Below are 19,587 nucleotides of genomic sequence, written 5' to 3'. Positions count from 1 at the left end.
TACATAGTATTTTCTGAATGAATAGGTCAAATAATAGTGTAGGATCAATAAAGACTGTATGAAATGGGAATATCTTGATAGAACTGGAATAGTGTATTTGCCACACCAAAGCCTTGGTATGTATATGTGTATTACCTTCTCCACATAAGGAAAATTTCACTTAGAAGTTTAAATAACTTCCCCAGTTTACCAGAACTAGTGAATAACGGGACATGGATTAAAATTCTTGAGCCCATGTTTTATACTATATTGTAGAATATTCCTGCAGGGGATGTGAGATTTTACATATACACACACATAGAGTACTTAGTAGAGTGCAGAGGCCAAGAAAGACATGGTAATTGATCCATACCATGTATTAATTGTAGTGATAGTATTAGTAAACAATATTTTATCCTAAAGTTCTCTGTGAGTAATTTTAATTAAAATTAGATAATTTTCAAGAAATTATTTAGTTCCCTGAGATTTTGTTACTAGTATTTTTTATTAATGGAACATTGGTTTATAACAATATAGAAGTTTCAGGTATACAGCATTATAATTCAGCCTCTGTATTCTCTGTATTGTGATCACCACCAAAAGTCTAGTTCCCATTCTTTAGCATACAGTTTATCCCCTATACCCCTTTCACCCACCTTTCTGCCCCCTACCCCTCTAGTAACCGCCATTCTGCTCTCTGTACCTAAGAGTTTGTGTTTTATTTGTTCATTTCTTTTATCTTCCACATATGAGGGAAATGATAACAGTATTTGGCCCTGACAGTTTTTTTTTAATCTTGGTTATATTTTCTGTTCATAAGGAAAATGTTACTATAGATTAATAAGGCTTGAAGGACCTTAAAGATATTTTATTCCAAGCTCTCATTTAAAGCTCAAAACCCTTATCTCACTGCAGTTAGTACCTATTCAGCATGTGCTTGGTGCTTCAGTGACAAAAACTCTCTCCACTGTGTCTCAGGTTAGGAGGCTCTGGAAGTGGCTCTGATAGTGAATTTTTCATTCATTTTGAGCCAGCAATGAAATGTTTACATTAAAATCAATATTTTCATTAATCTCCCAGGATGAAATACTTTTCTTGCTAAAATGAAGATTTATGCTCACTTTACTTACTCTTGAGATTTTATTCTAGCAAGGCAGGAAACTCATTATCATTAAAGCATTATAAAATGTCTATATTTCATATAGAAGGTTAGTGCATAAGCATTTCCAACACCTTTAATCAAAAGATCAGTCTAAATAAAAGTTCTAAAGTACACTGAATAAAATTTGAATAAAATATCTGTCATAGCAGATATTAAAAGCAATACAATAATGAAGTGAAAGTCATTCTCTAGTATTTCTCAGATATTAGACATGAAATAATATCACCGTTCAAGAATTTTATAAATATATAGCTCACTCGTAAAATATATTAAGATATAAAACAAATTATGTAAAAGTAAATATGCATGTTTACTCCAGATACTTGTTAGGCTTTTGCATTTCAAGAATGATAGCTATTATAGAAAAAAAATAAAGAGATCTGTATTGTGTGTAGTTACTATAGGGATATGGAGTAAAACAAAGAGAAGTTCAGAGCAGAGATTGTTTTGAGTTTAGAATATGTTTCATTAGATTATTAAATTTTATGATTATGGTAACCATCACTCTAGCTGGATTTCCCAGTCAGAAGACAGAAATAACTGATAACAGTTTCTCCCAGTTTGCTACTATACACATATGAAGATATTGAAAATTGAGACTGGCTGAAAATCTACTTCAGGAACCTAGAAGCACCCAGTAGAATGCACAAAAAGGAAAAAAATAAAGGCCATATCCCTGCTCTTGGATAGGTCATGGACGGATATAAAAAAATTGCAAAATTAATGTTTATGTGTAAGGTAATCCTGTTAAAAGTACTGTTTTCCCCACTCCATTAATTTCCTGGAACTAACTGTTCATTCCAAATTGAGAAAAGTTCTTTCTAAAAATGAGATAGAAGAGGAGGCACTTAGTCCTACTAGAAAATAAAATGTCTGCAATTTAAAGTGTGATCTTTGCATATGAAGAAAAAGATCAAGGGAATCTAGAAAATCCAGGAAAATACCAAAATACATATCAAAATGCCATGGATAAAATTTCAGATGAGTGAACTTTTAAATAAATGGGTTATGGATAACTATTTCCATCTAGAAAATAAGATTGGACATATTTTATCTGTATGGATAAATTACATGTATGAAATAAATATAAAAATGAAAGCATATAAATATTAGAAGAAACCTTAGGTAGATTCTTTAGAAGACAGAAATATATGGACTGCTTTCCCATCTACTCACAATATTGCAAAGGACAATGGCAGTAAATACCACAGGAAATAAAACCCATTTGTGAAACACAAAATGAAGCTGTTGAATTCTCAGAGTTCTTTTCATTGTTAAATTTCAGTGATTTCTTGGAATTTAATAGCATCATGGTGATTCTTACTATTCATGTATATAATAATAATTAAAGAAATGGTGCATTCAATAGGGAACTGCAGTTCTAAACATAGACTGGTAAAAAGTTTCAGCCACAAGCAGAATACTGGATTTTTAGATAAATGGCATTATCTTTCCATATTTTCAATTCCAACATTATAGTAAAGTATGGTGTAAGCAATAGATTATCACTTTGTATTTCAGTCCTGACTCCTCATGCCGTCCAAATGCATCTAGGTTTTCTTTTAGTCCTAATATAATTTATTTTTAGTGATAATATGATTTTATAAGAGTAAATGATCGTTTGTAAACTTTATTTCCTTGGGGATAATATGGTTTGACTCAGTTCGTGCTGAGTCTGTCATGTTTCAATTCTTTTTTTTTTTATTTATTTTTTTTGGAACAAGAGGAGTTCATTATGCTCTTATTCTTATTTTATTTTAAATATTTTTACATCTTTTTTTTTATTTTTGCACAATGTATCCTATGCTATTTCAGCTCCTGCTTTTATTTGTTTGAAGATTGATTAAAAATACAGAGCTCAGGGGTCCTCCTTGGTGGCACAGGGGTTAAAGTCTCAGCACTGTTGATCTGTTGCCAGCCACTAAGGCATGACTTCGATCTCCAGCCAGGGAGCTAACCAATATGGCACAGCAGACCTCTCTTGTCTTGCCTGCTGCTCCCATCAGCAGTGTATTTCAGTCAGTCAGCCTGTTCTACTCCCCGCTCTGTCTCTGGTGAATCCTCTTACCAGCTCACACACACACCTCTGGCCTACTCGCCAGGTCTTATATGCATAAATAAATAAAAGAAAATCTTTAAAAAATACAGAGCTCACAAAGACAAAGTTGAGAATAGCAGTTGTTGTTTGGATATCTTAATAAACAGCACAATCTCTCACTGGGACTTTGTGCAAGTTATTTAGCTAAGTTGTTTCAATTTCTCCATCTAAAATGAGAAACATAGTAATAATTTATGGTTATTTTCTGAAAATAAAATGAGCTAAGAATTAAAAAAAAAAATCTTAGCACACTGTGACATCAGTAAATATTAGTTCATAGTGATAATTAATTATTTTTAGCTATGGTATTTGACCTTACAACATTTTCATTTTCTGAAGAAATAGCGTTTAAAACTTGAAAATATGTAAGAATTTTGGCTTGGGATGTTTTGCAGAGGGGTCATTTGTATTTCCTTTCTTGATAGTCTTAATAATTTAGTCCAGTTTTATCATGTAACAAAGAATTTTTTTTAAAACAATGTTAATAATCCCTTATTTTCTTAGTGAAAATTGTACTAAACCCTTCAAGATAAAGGAAGACACCCATCACTTAGAAACCCTTACTGTTGCAAATGACATGATGCTCACCAGGCTTTCACCCTCTCCACACTTGTCCCAAAGGAGTTTTAACTTTTTTTTTCCCCGGAAAACTTGGTCTCACGACCATCTGTTTCTGGATCCCATACATGAAATGTTATTTAAACATGCAACATTTGGGCACCAGCCCAGAAATAGTAAATCTGAATCTCTAAAGTTGGGCATCAGCACACGCCATTTGGTGCTTCTGCAAAGTGAAGGTTGAAAAATTTGAATTCATTAGAACACACGAAAATACTGTCCATTTTTCTGCCTACCGGGTTTTACAACCTGGAGCAGATGCCCCTTTCTATTACAAATAAGCCTCAGCTTCCCTCATGGATCAGTTAACTAAATGAACAGTTTGCTGCAAGCAATTTGGGGGCTCCAAGCAGAAGTATGGACCTGTTATGGTCTAGGAAAAAACTATACTAGAAATTAATATCAAAAATTGCTATACTTTTTTTTTGGCAAAATGTTATAAGACTTGGAAAGATTCATAGGTTTTTTGTTGTTCCTTTATCACTTTGGGATACCCAAGCCATCACTTTGAACATTATCTCAGCCTTTCCAGCCTGTTTAGAACCTTCTTTTCTCAAAATAAAATGATTTTTAATAGGAATGATGACATTTGAGGAAAATTAGTGAAGTGTACTTATAATTTAACAAAATGTGTTTTTTGTTCAGAAGTGATTTTGAAAAGTTGATTATTAGTAAAGGAATTAGAAGGTTACTTTCTGCTGTTAAAATTAGATTCTGGGGCCTCCGTGGTGGCGCAGCGGTTGAGCGCTGGGTTGTGAAGCTGCCCGCAGCCTCTACAGCGCCAGTTCTATCCCCAGCTGCTCCCCGGCCACAGGAGGAGGGTCCCACATGGCGCGCAGACCTCTCCTGCCACCCGCTGCTCCCCTCAGCAGTGTACTTCGGTCCTTCTGCCTGCTCTGCTCCCCGCTCTATCTCTGGTGAATTCTCTCACCCTCCCGCCCTTCTGACTGTACCCAGTGCATGTATAAATAAATAAAATAAATAAATAAAAATAAATCTTTAAAAAAAAAAATTAGATTCTGAATGGTGGTTTCCAGAGCGGTGAGGGTGGGAGAAAACAATAAAGACCTCCGTTGGATGGTGGTGATGGTAACTAGACCATTGGTGGTGGGTGTGGTGGTCTATGTAGATACACTTGTCAAGGTGTGAAGCTGCACCCTAAAATTTATAGTGTTATAAACCAGTGTTGCCTCAATTTAAAAAGTTATATTCTGAAAATATTTACCACATTAAACATTATTTTTGTGTTTTTTTTTAACAGGACTCTTATTGCCTCCTAAGGGGAATGTAGATATTCCCGTGTTATTTGTCCCCCACATTATGAAATTACACAAAACAATAGTTATTGTTGAAATGGTGAGGGCAAATGGAAGAGACTGGCCTATTGATAATTTTGATGAGTTGAGCTCCCAGATGAAAAGGTAACATTAAAAAAGGATAATGAAAGAAAATGATTTCATTTTGACTGGCTCTGATGGGATTAGTTCCTTTTATATGTTATGCAATGTAAAATTCATGATTTCATATTCTCGAAAGTGTTGTAACTTACATGTTCAAAACAGGAAATATATATTTGTTGTATGAGTACAGTATATGTCACTGCTATGTGGAGTTGGAGTGATGAGCAAATTAATCTAGAATATATCAATATATCAGAGTCAGAGACGTGCAAAGGGACTCCTTTTGGACTGGGAAAACAGAAACTATTAAGACTCTAAATAATCTATATCTAGAGAACAACCTGGATCAGCTTGTCTGGGCAAAATATAGAAGGCAATTTTGACACTCACCAAGTGATAGCGCTGTGCCCAATGAATATGGCTTCTTGATAAAACACACCTTTCACTATGGAATAATGTGCCATTGATAGAATACAGCTTCCTTATACCCCTCTTTCCTTTGCTGACATTTAATCAAACTCCAATCATCATGCAAAATTTAAATGTGTTCTCTGCTTTTATCATTTAATTAAATAAGTTGGTCTAGAAATCATAATTAAAAAGAAATTCTTGCCCCACAAGTACCAATTTCTTTGCCACATTTAAAACATTCTTTTAGGGGCCCCATTATTGTCCACTGGGCCATGCTTTTCATCACTCCTGTAGTCAAGACTGCCTGCATGATCTGTGGGCCCCAATATAAAATGAAAATAAGAGGGTCCTTGTTCAAAAATTAAGAATGCCAAGATAGTTACAGTAGTATATTAAACAAGCAAGGACACTGAGTGCGGGTTTTTGTGCTATGGCATAGGTCACATGACCTTGAAGCTGGTCTGTCTGCTGTGTGCCTGTTTTGTTTTAACAAGTAAAGCCCATTTTCAACAATGACTGAATCATTTTCTAGTATTGCTGTCTTCCTGATGGCATATGACGGTTTTCTGAAAAATGCTCTTTCTTCTAACTGATATCCTCTGAAAGTAAATCCCCCCATTCTGAAGTTCTGTCCTTAATGGCATTTTTCAGTGTTTTGTGCTTCATATATTTACTTGAGTTGTGACCCATGGGAAAGGTATTACCTCTGATTAATCATTGTTTAGTCACATCAATAAATACCAAACCAAGTGTTAAAAGAAGGGGGTGGAAGTTCTTCATTTTTAGCTTATATCTCATGATAGTGTTATTACATATTCTTTGTGATAATATTTATAAACATTACAGCATTTGCAGAAAATGTTTTTTATGTCATGCTTACTTCCACTTTGCCATCGTCTAAATTTGCGAAATTTCCTAAAATTACACTAGATTAGTGAAGAACATATTATTTTGTGCTTATTTTGATAGTATTTATGTCTTTTGTTCATGCTTAATAATTTGATTTCTAATTAGAATAATGGGAGTGAACAGCGCAGAAATTCGAGCAATATACTGGATGTTTCCCGTTCTTGGACTTCCACAGGCACCGCATGCTAAAACTCCACAACGTAGGTCCATTGCGAGTCTAAAACCTGTTCTAGTAATTGTTTTTATGTACAAATGTCTTGAGAAAAACATGGATATGATTTTATAAACACACACTGTTTACTTGCCCTAAGTCCATTCTTCACTTGTAAGAACACTTTAGAGGTAATATTGTTTTCCTGGCTTAACTTTATCACCATTGATGTTTTAGTATTTCTTTTTTATGGAATGTGTCTCAAACCCAGGGTACTTCTCTTGTTCTGTGAGCCACCATTTCTCTTTGTGCACTTTTATATTCTATTGTCCATTGGGGCAGGTAATTGAAAAAGGATCTCACTCCTTGTCTCAGTATAAAAATAATAGAATGTGAATCCATGGTGATTTATTTGCCAGGGCACTCACTCATTTCCTAAGGACTAACAGGACAACACCAGTGACATGATGCTAATTGTAACTTTGATCACACACTTATTTCCAATTTAATGCTTTAAGAGTAAAGCTAATTATAGCCAGAAAAGCTATATGTTTTCCTTAGCCATTTCAACCCTCATAATTTGCATCATACCTTTGTACCCTTATTGTACATTTTGTATACGATTCTAAGTCCAAAATGTTTAATATTAACCTGTAAATTTTAGAATTAAGAATAAATTTATTTGAAATATTTTATACTCTAAATGTGGTATACATTGTGAAAACAGTTAAATTTGTGGACATTATCCAATTTTGCCACTTAGATTTATATATATCATTATTGATACCACAAAAACATAGTATACTTTTTTAATGTCATGACTCCCTTTTTATCCCAGTTTTTTTTTATTTATGTCCTATGTACATATAAATTATACTCTATTTTAGAGAAATAATATTTATATAAACACTATACATGGACTTATAAATTTATAGAGGTAATGCTAAAGGAATGCATCAATACTCTTGTCTATAATTAATAGTTATATATAGCAACAACATTTTGTCTTTTACAATATCACTGACAACTTCTCTTGCAATAGGATATAAGGAAATATTAGAATTGAATATATATATGAATTCATAAATGAAAATAAAGTATTTCACTTAAAATTTAAATGTGAATCATAAGATGTAAATGAATGATATAATAGGAAATATTTTAAGTGTAGTTACAAAAATAAATGTTGTAAAACTTATTTTTTTTAATAATTGAAGATGCTTTATTGTATTATCATAAAAATAGTTTGGTATTTACCACAATGAACATACAGATAGCTGAAAAAATTCACATCTTCACAACCACCACTTGATTTATTGATATAACTAAGGTTAGTTTCTGAGTTAAATTTCTACATCCTAAAATGATCTTCTATAATCTAATATATATCTTGTACATTTATCTCTTTATTTTATTTTTGTATATTAGTTAATATTCATATTTGCTTCCAAAATGTCTTTATAGATGTTGCATGAGTGTCTTTGTGTGTGTGTATGTGTGTGTGCCCTAATGCCATATTCAATGACAAGTCAAAGTATGCCAAAGGGACTTTTATTTTTCATGATATCATTCATTACCTTATATCTCAAGAATAGCATATAATCAAATCATCAAATTAAAAATATTTCTATCCTGCAGATACCATAACATGTCAAGCCAAGAAGCGAATAGAAGAGGAAGTGCGAGTCACACTAACTGGTGATTTTTGGGGAGACTGTCCTATATTCAATCCATCAGATTTTATAGTGCTTCCAAAAAGAAATTCAAATGATCATTATGAAGATCTTATTGGTAAGCGAACTACAATCATAGACATTAAAATATGATCGTAAGTAAAAATGCAGATTCCTTAAATTACAGGATGTTGATTGCTCAGTTACATGAAAATCCATGGCCATTTATTTTTTATTTACAGTATGTCATCAAAGTAATACTCAATGAATATTATGTTTGTTCTCTTTACATAGTAACTTCCAGAATGTCAATTATTATGATGATTAAGAAATTTATAAAAATAGATAATTATTTTGTCAATGGTGAGAAGAAAAAAACTATTAACTATAATTTCCACTTTCCTTTTACTTTAGTATCTTCATATACACTCTCTGATTTAAGGAATATCATTGAAGCCATGTCTTGCAACTTTCAATTTAGAATAAAATATTTTAAAAATTGAATAAAATATGTCTTATTTAAAGAATCAAAAATGACATGAATTAGATCTAAAGCCCAATTTTTATATAAGAAGCCTTCTGATATTTAAGGCCTTAAATCAGACTTTTCACAAAGTTAATATGGTGGTCTGGCAAAATCACGACTCAATGATGCAAACATTATTTTTGAACTGTCTTCCAGTTGTACTAAAGTAGAATGTTCCTATTTCACATTGAAGGGGAAGTTCCTATAGCAATATAGTACTTTATTAAAAGCAATTGGGGAAATCTATATCCACGTATTATTTTAAAAGTAAATTGACCACAAATTTAAGTATGAAATTCCTTGCAGAAATAAAATATTTCCCCTAGTTTTTTTATCCATATCTGTCTACAGCTTTTTCACTTTGATCTTAGTATTACTATCTCTGTATCTTTCCTATTTTTTCAGTGATAATTAAATGATCTATAGCTGGAGACTGATAGAAAGTATACAAGCATATAGAAAGAGTATACAAGAGATACAGTAAAATAGTTTTTATTTTTTTATATTAGTGGCAATTTTTATTTAGTAAAAAATATTTTAAACAATTCATGAAACCAGTTTTATGTATTATCGTCACATGTTTCCAATCACGCTTGAGTGGTGGAAACATGTTAGAAAATAAACCAGCTACTTTAAATGAGACCAAATAACAATGTGAAACAAGACAGGCTGACTTCTCCTTCACAATAGAACTGGAAATCATAGGAGATCGAGCCATGTAGTACCTCTGTCCCTTGGTGTTATCCAGGGACCTATTCCTTTCCTTTTCTTGTTTCACTATCCTGGAGTGGTCACCATCCTCATGATTGACTGTACAGTCTTATCTCAATTGGAGAGCATGACCTGAGGATGCACATATCATTTCTCCTTACATTCTAGACCCGGCTACAACTGAGGCTGGAAAATGCTGTTGATAGATACAGAAAAAAAATTGGGGCCATTCTATTACTAAATGAAGGGAGAAAATAAATATTGGGGAAATAATTAGAAGTCTCTGTCATATTTCATTCACTGTGAACTAATAAAGTCTACCATCAATCCACCCAAAAGTACTTAAAAAAAAAAAGATTTATTTATGCATACAAGAACTGGGGTGTAGGCCAGAGGTGCAGGGAGTGAAAGGATTCACCAGAGACAGAGTGGGAAGCATAACAGGCAGATTGACTGAAGTACACTGCTGAGAGGAGCAGCAGGCAAGACAGGAGAGGTCTGCTGCAACATGTAGGTCAGCTCCCTGTCTGGGGATTGAACTCATGCCACAGTGGCAGGCAATAGCTTGATAGCGCTGAGACTGAACCCTGTGCCACCAGGAAGGCCCCCAAAAGTACTTCTTAAGAACCTTTTATACATCAAATTTTTAAGGGGTCTGGAAACAGCTCCTCCCTTATCCCTCTCCATCAGGCTGGTGTCCCCACTCTTTAGGATGGAGTCCCAGTCAGTATCTAGTCAGCATGTCAAGTCCCCTAATGCAATGAGAATCCAAATATAACTAGCTGGTGCTCTGTACAGCCCCTCCAGCCATGGCCTGAGTACCACCTCCCTTTTCCCACGTTCCTGTTCCCCCTGTCTGCCATAGTTGTTGTTACTCCTGTGCCTTCTACCCTCTCCAAACCCAGATTAGAATCTTATTGTTATCATTGCCGACTTATTTATTAATCTGTGTATGTCTCACAATGACTATCCTAAGTTTTTTTCTATTTTGTGTTCATTTTAAGAGTATTTTTCATCAAAGAAACCCTATGAAGTTAATAGTATCAGTGCATTGTTGTTTTACAAGTAAGGAAATCTAATTAAGAGAAGATACAACACAGCCATGGAAGGGGCGGTATATAAATACAGACCTGACTCTATCTTTAAATTATTTACTTTACATTAATTAGTTTTTTTTTATTTACTAGATAGTTATTGATGGTATAAGCCATGTGAGATAAGAGGAAAGTAATACTATTATTAGATTGCACAATAAAATGTTTAGTTTTTAATCATGTTCATTTATTGTTTCTTTTTTCCCTTTCATTGAATTTTAGTTTTGTAATTGTAAAAAATGCCTAGTGAATCACAGACCACTTAAATTTGTAAAAATTGAATTACATTTCTATGATAAGGGAATTTTCTGTTTCAAGACTTGGAAACTTACTGTTTGTTTAAAAAAAAAATATCCATTGAGATGGCAATACTTGATGGGAGTATCCAAATAGTATCTCAATTTAAAATAAATGCAAAGCATTAAGAAAAAAACTATCCATTAATAATGAAATTAGACTGATGTAAACCATTTCCATTTATCCCAAAAGCATTATTACAAGTTTGATACCAATTTTGCTTTATTGATCATGTAGTAGCATTTGAAAGATGTAGGAAATATAATATTTAAGGAAATGAAACCCTGTTCACTTTCTTCTCTTCAACCAGTAACCAGTACTGAAAGGGTATTCTGATAGTTTATGCAGATCAGTGATAAAAATATTAGTATAAATTAGCCTTAGAGTTCAAATGTATAACAGAACTGTCAATTTCCAGTGACAAATATATGTAAGTACTTTTTATAATGGAACATAATTTTAATAAGCAGACAACTTAGTAACCTTGCCCCCAGAGAATATCTAGTCTCTTTCTAAAATGATATTATTTTGTGTGTCATCCTACTATGCTTAACTAAATTTTAGTAATTGCTTATTCAAACCTTGATTCTATCTGAAATCTATCCTGTTAAAAACAAATGTTGATTTTATGACATTAAGTATAAAGCAAGGTAAAGAAATTCTTGTATATAGTAACCATTTTAGGATGCTCTTGCTACTTTGTTTCTTAAGTTGTACTTGTCAGGTTGTAAGCTAAATAAGTTAAAAATCTGGTAATAGAAATTGATTAAATCCTATTACCTGTAAAAAATGTGCTTCCTTCTATATAAGTCGGGTCTATAAGGAAGGTGTCACCATCATTTTGGGGGGTTGAAAGTCATATTAGGAAAACAATCTCTCAAATAGCTCTTGAAAAATACACCTTTGGATGTTGCTCATATTTCACTGCTTCATTGCTTTTCATGATGAAAAAATAATACTTAACTATTGAACGTAAGCATATGGAAGATTTGCAGGCTTGTCTCACCATGCCCTCCCAAATAACTTTTTCTCTTTCAGTACCACCAAACTCAAGAAGCTCATCAATATTTTGTATAAAGGCACTTTAATTGGTGAATTCTTCTAAAGCAGGTCCTACTGTGCAAAAGTAGATTTTTTTCAGTTCCTTCTCAACTTTAATGTTTTCCTCAATGATATCTAAATATTTGATAAATCAATCGACCTTTCACTTTTCTGGGGTTCTTACAGGCATCTGATAATAACTTGATTCCTTTTCCTGCCCTTATTCCAAGGGTGTAACCAACTTCCTTCGCCCTCTGTGACTGTCTCCACTTGCCCTTGCCATCCCACATCAGTCTTTATAAAGAGCCTTGTCTGACCACATGGTCTGAACACTGTTTTAGACTTTAGTGTATGCAAAGGCAAAGCAGCTATTTCCCCCCATATTAGTAATTTAATTATAGTTTACTCAGTACATTAGTCATGGTTTTTATGCCAGTTTTAGTTCCTCGTGTCTCTTAACACCCTTCCAGTGGAAATTAAAGTACTTTACTCTGTAACTTGGCCCGTGATGGGGTTTCAAGCACTATTATTAATTGCACCCAGTATTCTCTCACCCAAGTTTATAGTCTTCAGAAGTAGATGTAGAAATGAGACTATACAGGGATGAAAATGTTACCTGGTATTATTTATAAAGACCAACTGGAAAATGATTTGGTATTATGGACCCCTCTGGGCTTATTAATATGTATAGTCCACTGACATGGGGTGTATTTACCCCAAACAAGTCAGGTGTGTATTCTTTATAAGAACAAACAACCTACACATGAAGAAAGAGAAGAATGTGTGTACTGGGTACAAGACGTTGGGAAAGAAAGTGTGTTCGTCTGCTCATGTCCTTTTTCCTTCACCCAAGTTCGCTGCTTAGATATGATGCTTTTTCTCCACTGACAAGTTATGATGGAGGAGGCAGAATGATGCTAAGATTTTTTTTTTCTCTCCTATTCTTTCCCCTTCTGTGAATGAATAGGCTCCTCTATGGGAACATAAGTAGGACATAAGAATCCCTACTACTCCCTTCACATCATCCTTCCTTTGTTTTCATCTTCTCCTTTTCCCAAGAGTTTGATAACCCTTTCAAGCAGTATAAATGAAAATGCCAGGACCTCTGTGTCCTTTCTACCCTTCAAACACACACCATTGAGTAAAACAGGATTGATTGATCACTTTCATATCTTTTTCATTCACCAACAATCTGTGGAGCATTTTTGCTGCCAGATATTATGCTGAGCCCCAGAGATGTGAAAATTAACAAGACACAGACTTGTCAATGAATTTAAAGAACATTTATCCAGTATGTTAGATGTATGACCTGCACTATTTAAATCAATTGGTATTGCCCTACTGAGATATTGTTATACTTGGATTTTTATATTGTGTTTTGCAACGAGTGAAATTGCATTTTAGTGAGATTACAAATTCTTCCCTTTGGGCAGAAATTAGCCTATAATTGTATTTATTTTTCTTAAATAAGTCTTGGTCCATGCAGTCTTTGTGTCTCTCTGGGGTAAGTTCAGGGACTGTCTCTTTGGGACATTTTCTGTGGGACATTTGGGACATTTCTGATTTTAACATTTCTGCACCATCAGATTCATAGTTCTTCCTTTATTCCCCAGGTATTCTGCAGCTCAAAGCCATTGTTCTTTAAGGAACTTGTTGCCTTTTTTGCATTTGATTTGCTAAGTTATGTGTCACCCTGGCCTCATTTCATCCTAGGCCAGTCTTCTTGCTACATGTTGTTCGCATGTTGTATGTAAACTCCCATGTCGAGGTTGGTCTATAATCACAAATAGCTCCTGAGAAACCAGTCTCTGTACTCCCACGACCCCACATTGGCCTCCAGTCTTGATCCATTCCTCTGTTCCTGTTCATTTGTTCTCTCTGCTCAACTTGCTCCACTCTGGCTTCTGCCCGAGCTACACTAATGAGACCGTCCTGAGAAGACCTTCAGCCTTATTCAATGTGGCTCATCCAGTGGTCAGATTTATATTCTAAGTTTACTCATCACATAAGAAACTCTTGCTATTTGATGTAGTTGGACTTCCTGCTCTTGTTTTTCATGTTATTCTTACTAATTTGTTGTCTCATTGGCTGTTCCTTCTCCATCTCTGTTGTTAACTCCTCTTCCTCTGATCTGATCTGCATGCTGGAGTGAGCCAGCGCTCTGCCCTAGACCACTCTCCATGGCACAGGTTCGGTTCTGTCCCGCACATGGATGATGATGCTAATTGAGCCTTCTGCCACAGGACAGTGGGTTTTCTCAAAAATAAAAATAGTATATTCTAGAACTTAAAATAGTACTTTTAAAAACGTATAAAATTATGATGTCAAAATCTTGGATGAGTCTGAAATTGGTTGCTAATTGCTAAAAGTTTAAATGAATTATTGATGTTATAGGAATTCCCTTTACATTTCATTTCTGGTAGCTTGTTTAACATAAATCATTTATGGAGAGCATCATATGTAGGGCTGCTTCCTTTATTTAATATTCATTTTGTGGTTAATATATTGTACTTGCAGTCATATCAGAGGAAAATGCAGTTATTTTAAGTTAATCAAAATGTTTGGTCTATTAAATGACCTTATGAAAGTGAAGTAAATGTATGTAAATGAAATACACCTTCAAAAGGATAAGCCATTTTATAAAAATATTAAGAGTGCACAGCTGGCACAGTCTTAATTATCTTTTCAAGGAAAATAGCTTTAGGTATTTTCCAGCATCCTCTGTTTTCTTGGAATACCTTGTCTTCATTCTATTTCAAATTTGTCTTCAGCTCTCCATTCTTTATACAATTATTATGTTCTTCCAGAGCATTATTATTATTATTATTATTATTATTATTATTATTATTATTATTAAAGAGGAACTTCCAGAAATTTAGGGAAAGAATAATAATGTTTGTTATACTTTAATTTTCATCTCTCCATAATTGAGACTTTTTGGTGGGGTTGCTATGAAAATGTGTTGCTTAAAGATCAAAATGTATATAGCATAATAATTCATTTAAAATAGATTTTGGGGTCTTTCCGGTGGTGCAGCGGTTGAGCGCTGGGTTGCGAAGCTGCCCTCAGCTTCTGCAGCGCCGGTTCGATCCCCGGCCACCGGGTGAGTCCCACATGGCATGCAGACCTCTCCTGCCGCCCGCTGCTCCCCTCAACAGTGTATTTCGTCCATCTGCCTGCTCTGCTCTCTGCTCTGACTCTGGTGAATTCTCTCACCCTCCCGCGCTTCTGACTGTACCCAGTGCTTGTATAAATAAATAAATCTTTAAAAATATAAAATAAAATATATTTTGTAAATGTGTTATAAAACATGAAAATAACATTGTAATTATGATTATTAATCACATTTAATCCCATGTTCTCTTTTTAAAAATAATCCACATCTTCCACATTGATTAAATTCAGTCTTTGTCCTGAGAAAATTCATCCAAGTAACAAGAGCTTCTGGCCAGCATAGCCCCTTGATTTATTGGCACTATGGTAGAGGCATTAGGTTAAATGATAATTATACAGGGGCAATATCTATATGGGAGACATACCCTTTTTATTCAATATAATGACTTTGCTAACATTCACAAATGATTATTACTGTTTTTTATTACCATTATTATTTTCTAACATTGATTTTATATACAGTAAGTGTTCACTTAATGTTGTCAATAGGTTCTTGGAAACTGACTTTAAGTGAAATGGCATATAACAAACCCAGATCTTCAAATAACCTTGTTTCATTGAGCAATAATTCATTATAATGTTAATGAGAATAAAACAATCCCAGGTGACATTCAGTGAAATTACCATTTTTGAGGACCTGCTATGTGTATGTATATGTGTGTATGTATATGTATGTACACACACACACATATCTCATACTCTGAGATTCTCCAAAACCTGTTTTGTTAAATATTTTGTGTATCTATAAGGGTAGGGATACAGTACTCATGTCATATGCGCAATGATTCTAGTTACCAGTCACGACTACACTCATAGCTTCTGCTTTACCTAGGGCATTTCTTTTTTTTTTTTTAATTTTCTTTTTCTTTCTATATTTTTTGTATCATTGTTCATTTTTAAACAGTGTTTGCTTCCCTCCCCTCCCCCATGTAGTCCCCAGAGAATTTCCTTCACCAGTGCACCTGTGCACCATCACTACAGTCCTCTGTGCTCCTCCTTCCCTCCCTCTGATCCCTCTCCCTCCTCCTCCCCTGCAGGATGTCTCTGGTTTATAATTGTCTGTTTTTGTTTTGTTGTGTTGTGTTTTGTATTGATATTATTTTTTACCCTGATGTCTTATTGGGTTCCCCTATATTCCTCCTATAAGTGAAACCATGTGTTATTTTTCTTTTTCCTTCTGACTTACTTCACTGAGCATAATTCCTTCTAGCTAGCACATTTCTTGATCTTCATCTCCCACCACCTAGCTTAAACTACTGCAGAAGCTCCACTGACTACTCTTCTGAACCCCTTTTGCTCAATTTGCCACTAAAAGAGCACATCACTTCCATACTTAAAAACCATTCAGTTGTCTCCCATTTTTCTTACATATGCTAAATCTTCACCATACCCTGTGTGCTCTTGCCTACTTTATTATCTCATGAGAGAGTGTCCCCACTCCCTTTACTCAACCCCCTTTAAGTTCTTTCAAAAGTGGGTCAGGCTTGTTTCCACCACAGAAAATTCTCACATGCTGCTCTGATACAGAGAAGACAATTTTGATTTCTCCGTCTCTATATCCAGCTCACTCTTTTTTTTTTTTTTAAAGATTATTTATTTATTTAGTTAGTTAGTTATTTTTTTATACAAGCATTGGGTACAGTCAGAAGTGTGGGAGGTTGAGAGAATTCACCAGAGTCAGAGGGAAGAGCAGAGCAGGCAGACTGACGAGGTACACTGCTGAGGGGAGCAGCGGGTGGCAGGAGAGGTCTGCTCGCCGTGTGGGACCCTCACCAGCGGCCGGGATGGGAGGCCCTCCAGCTCACTCTTACTTACCCTTTTGGGTTTGGGGTACTGTCTCCTCCGGGGGAATCCTTGACAATCAGGACCCAAGATCTGTCTTCTCAGTCTCCTTAGTTAAATCATGGCAGCAGTTAGCACAGCATAATTTTAGAACCGGTTGTGTCACTGGCAGTTTATTGCCATTCTTTTCTCTCAGTCACAAGCTCCTTGAGGAATAGAGCTGAAATTTGTCATTTTAAGGAAAGATCTCAGTTAATATTCATTGATGACTAAAGAAATGGAATATATAAGCAAAATGTTATGTTTTTAAAGTATATTTGGATATTGGCTGCAGAAACAAAATTATTTGTGAACTTGTCAATAGCTAGAAACTTAATTGAGGCGAAATCTCCAGGTTCATGAAAATCTTCAGAGAACGAAAGGTAATTGAAAATAGGTATTTTAAGATGATCCTGCGACAACCACTATATATTGTAAAATTTAAAAAAGAAGTTAATAGATACTTGTATACTTGTTAAAATTCAAAGTTAAGTATACATCTTCACTATTAATTTCATGCATTCAAGTGTCTTTTTAAAACTTTGCTAAAAGAAAGAAAGGACAGACTTTTCTTCGCATATTGAAAAAAATTGTTATAAAAGTCCCAAAGACTTTGACCTGTAACTTTGAAAGTTTAATGTGCTCTGTGGAATACTACTTTTATTTATTTAGATACTTGTTTTAGAAACATGCAGAAATTCTCAAGGTATAAGATATATATATATATATATATATGATTTATTTATTTATGCATACACGAGCTGGGGTACAGGCCAGAAGTGTGGGGGGGTGAGAGGATTCACCAGACTGGGGAACTGAGTAGGCAGACTGACTGAAACACACTGCTGAGGGGAGCAGCAGGCAAGTCAGGAGAGGTCTACTGCGCCATGTGGGTTGCTCCCTTGCTGGCCAGGGATCGAACTCATGCTCCAGAGGGGCTGTGGACTGCTTTATAGGTTGCGTCTTAACCCCTTGCACCACCAGGGAGGCCCATGAGCTATATTTTTCATGAGAGATTAATTTTTTTCCCTTTATAATTCTCATAACTTTATTTTTTGTATTGTACTTCCTGGAACTTCAGTATAATAGGATTTGAAGGGATAGCATAAATCACTGTTTTATTTATTTCCAAAGAAAAACTTTTAATATTTCTTCAAAAATATAAATATAAACCTATGGTAAATATTTGATTGATCCCATATCAGTATAGAAAATGCCCTTCTACTTCTAATTGATGAGAATATTTCTAACAACTATTGTATTTTATCTATTTTCTGCATATATAGAGAACAATCATAGTTTTTTTCTTTATTCTTTTAATTCATGAGAGATTAATTTTATTCAACAGATGATAATTAACTTCTGTAGGCTTTACACTAATATAACTCTTACCAACCCAGTCCACATCAAAGAACTGTATAGATTCTCACCAAATTAGGAACTTAACAAAAGGCATGTTTCTTATTTGGTAATGTGAGTTTTCAAATAAAGTACAGAGACTCTAAAAGACTAGCTGTCTGACATAATACAGAATGGCAGTCGATCATGTTTTGGTCCAACCTAATTCTATCCCTCTCTTTTAGGTGCTTGCATCAATGTATTTGAGTTAAAGGCAAGCAGATTATATGTAGTTTGGGAAATACACTCATGTGCTTCCTACTTGCTTTATCCCCTTTCCTCTAGCTGATAATCACATCTCTATTTTATACCAGTGGATCTTCTTATAATTGGAATTAGGACATCCATAATGCAGATCCCTACAGGGGGTTCTGTTCTTCCAAAACTGAATTTAGCTTCTCATTTCCTATCTTCATTTTGACACAACCATTCCCATAAAGGCTTCAATAATTAAGCAGAAACAGATGCAGATCTCAACTACATACAGTATTTGCTTTAAAAAATATTATGTTATTTGAATGCAATAGAAATTTCATCTCCCATTAAACACTTTAAAATTTTTAAATGTTGTTTCTCTGTATGGATTATGGCTTCTCTGGAACATCTTTATATCCCATTCCCAGAACAAATAGACACATTATATGTAGACACATTGGTTTTGCTACAGCAAAAATGTTATTGATAGCAATGACAACTGCTGCTTTTGCCAGCAGGATGAAAATCATTTATTCACGAGGTCAGAGATTTCTTCTCATGTGTGCAAAAAGAAAAAAAAAGAGATCTGTGGAGATGTAGGTCAGTCAGTTATTAATAAGGTTTGCTGAGTAATCACTAAATGTGATTTGTACCAATTATAGCCTAACTATTTTCAGGGTTTATAGCAAAAGTTGAAATTAGCTCAGTTGTGGACTAGGCCAAATCATGGTTCCTTTCTTCTATGATACATGTGCAACAAACTTCTTGATTTGATATTTGGGCTCCTTATATGTAAGAGGAGATTCAATATAATACATGTTTGTGCTTTTCTTCTATATGCCAGCCCTGGATTTAAGATATTTTTCACATGCACCTAAAAAAACCCTATTATAACTTCCCTTTGGTAATCTTAAAGAAAATGTGGTTAA

General features: G+C 34.4%; 1 protein-coding gene across 1 annotated transcript in view; it reads left to right on the top strand.

Annotated features, from left to right (window-relative positions):
- Window positions 1–19,587, top strand: part of CFAP47 (cilia and flagella associated protein 47) — a 330,871-nt gene that overhangs the window by 293,193 nt on the left and 18,091 nt on the right. Inside the window, exons 59-61 of the mRNA XM_054695900.1 lie at window positions 5,119–5,278; window positions 6,683–6,777; window positions 8,367–8,519. Of these exons, the coding sequence (XP_054551875.1) occupies window positions 5,119–5,278; window positions 6,683–6,777; window positions 8,367–8,519 (408 nt within the window). The remainder of the gene's footprint in view (window positions 1–5,118; window positions 5,279–6,682; window positions 6,778–8,366; window positions 8,520–19,587) is intronic.

Source organism: Talpa occidentalis, unplaced genomic scaffold, assembly GCF_014898055.3.
Source record: "Talpa occidentalis isolate TD23 unplaced genomic scaffold, MPIMG_talOcc4v2.1 talOcc4.15, whole genome shotgun sequence".
Taxonomy (NCBI): domain Eukaryota; kingdom Metazoa; phylum Chordata; class Mammalia; order Eulipotyphla; family Talpidae; genus Talpa; species Talpa occidentalis.
Note: the sequence above shows the minus strand (reverse complement) of the source record. Positions and strands in the feature narration are given on the sequence as shown.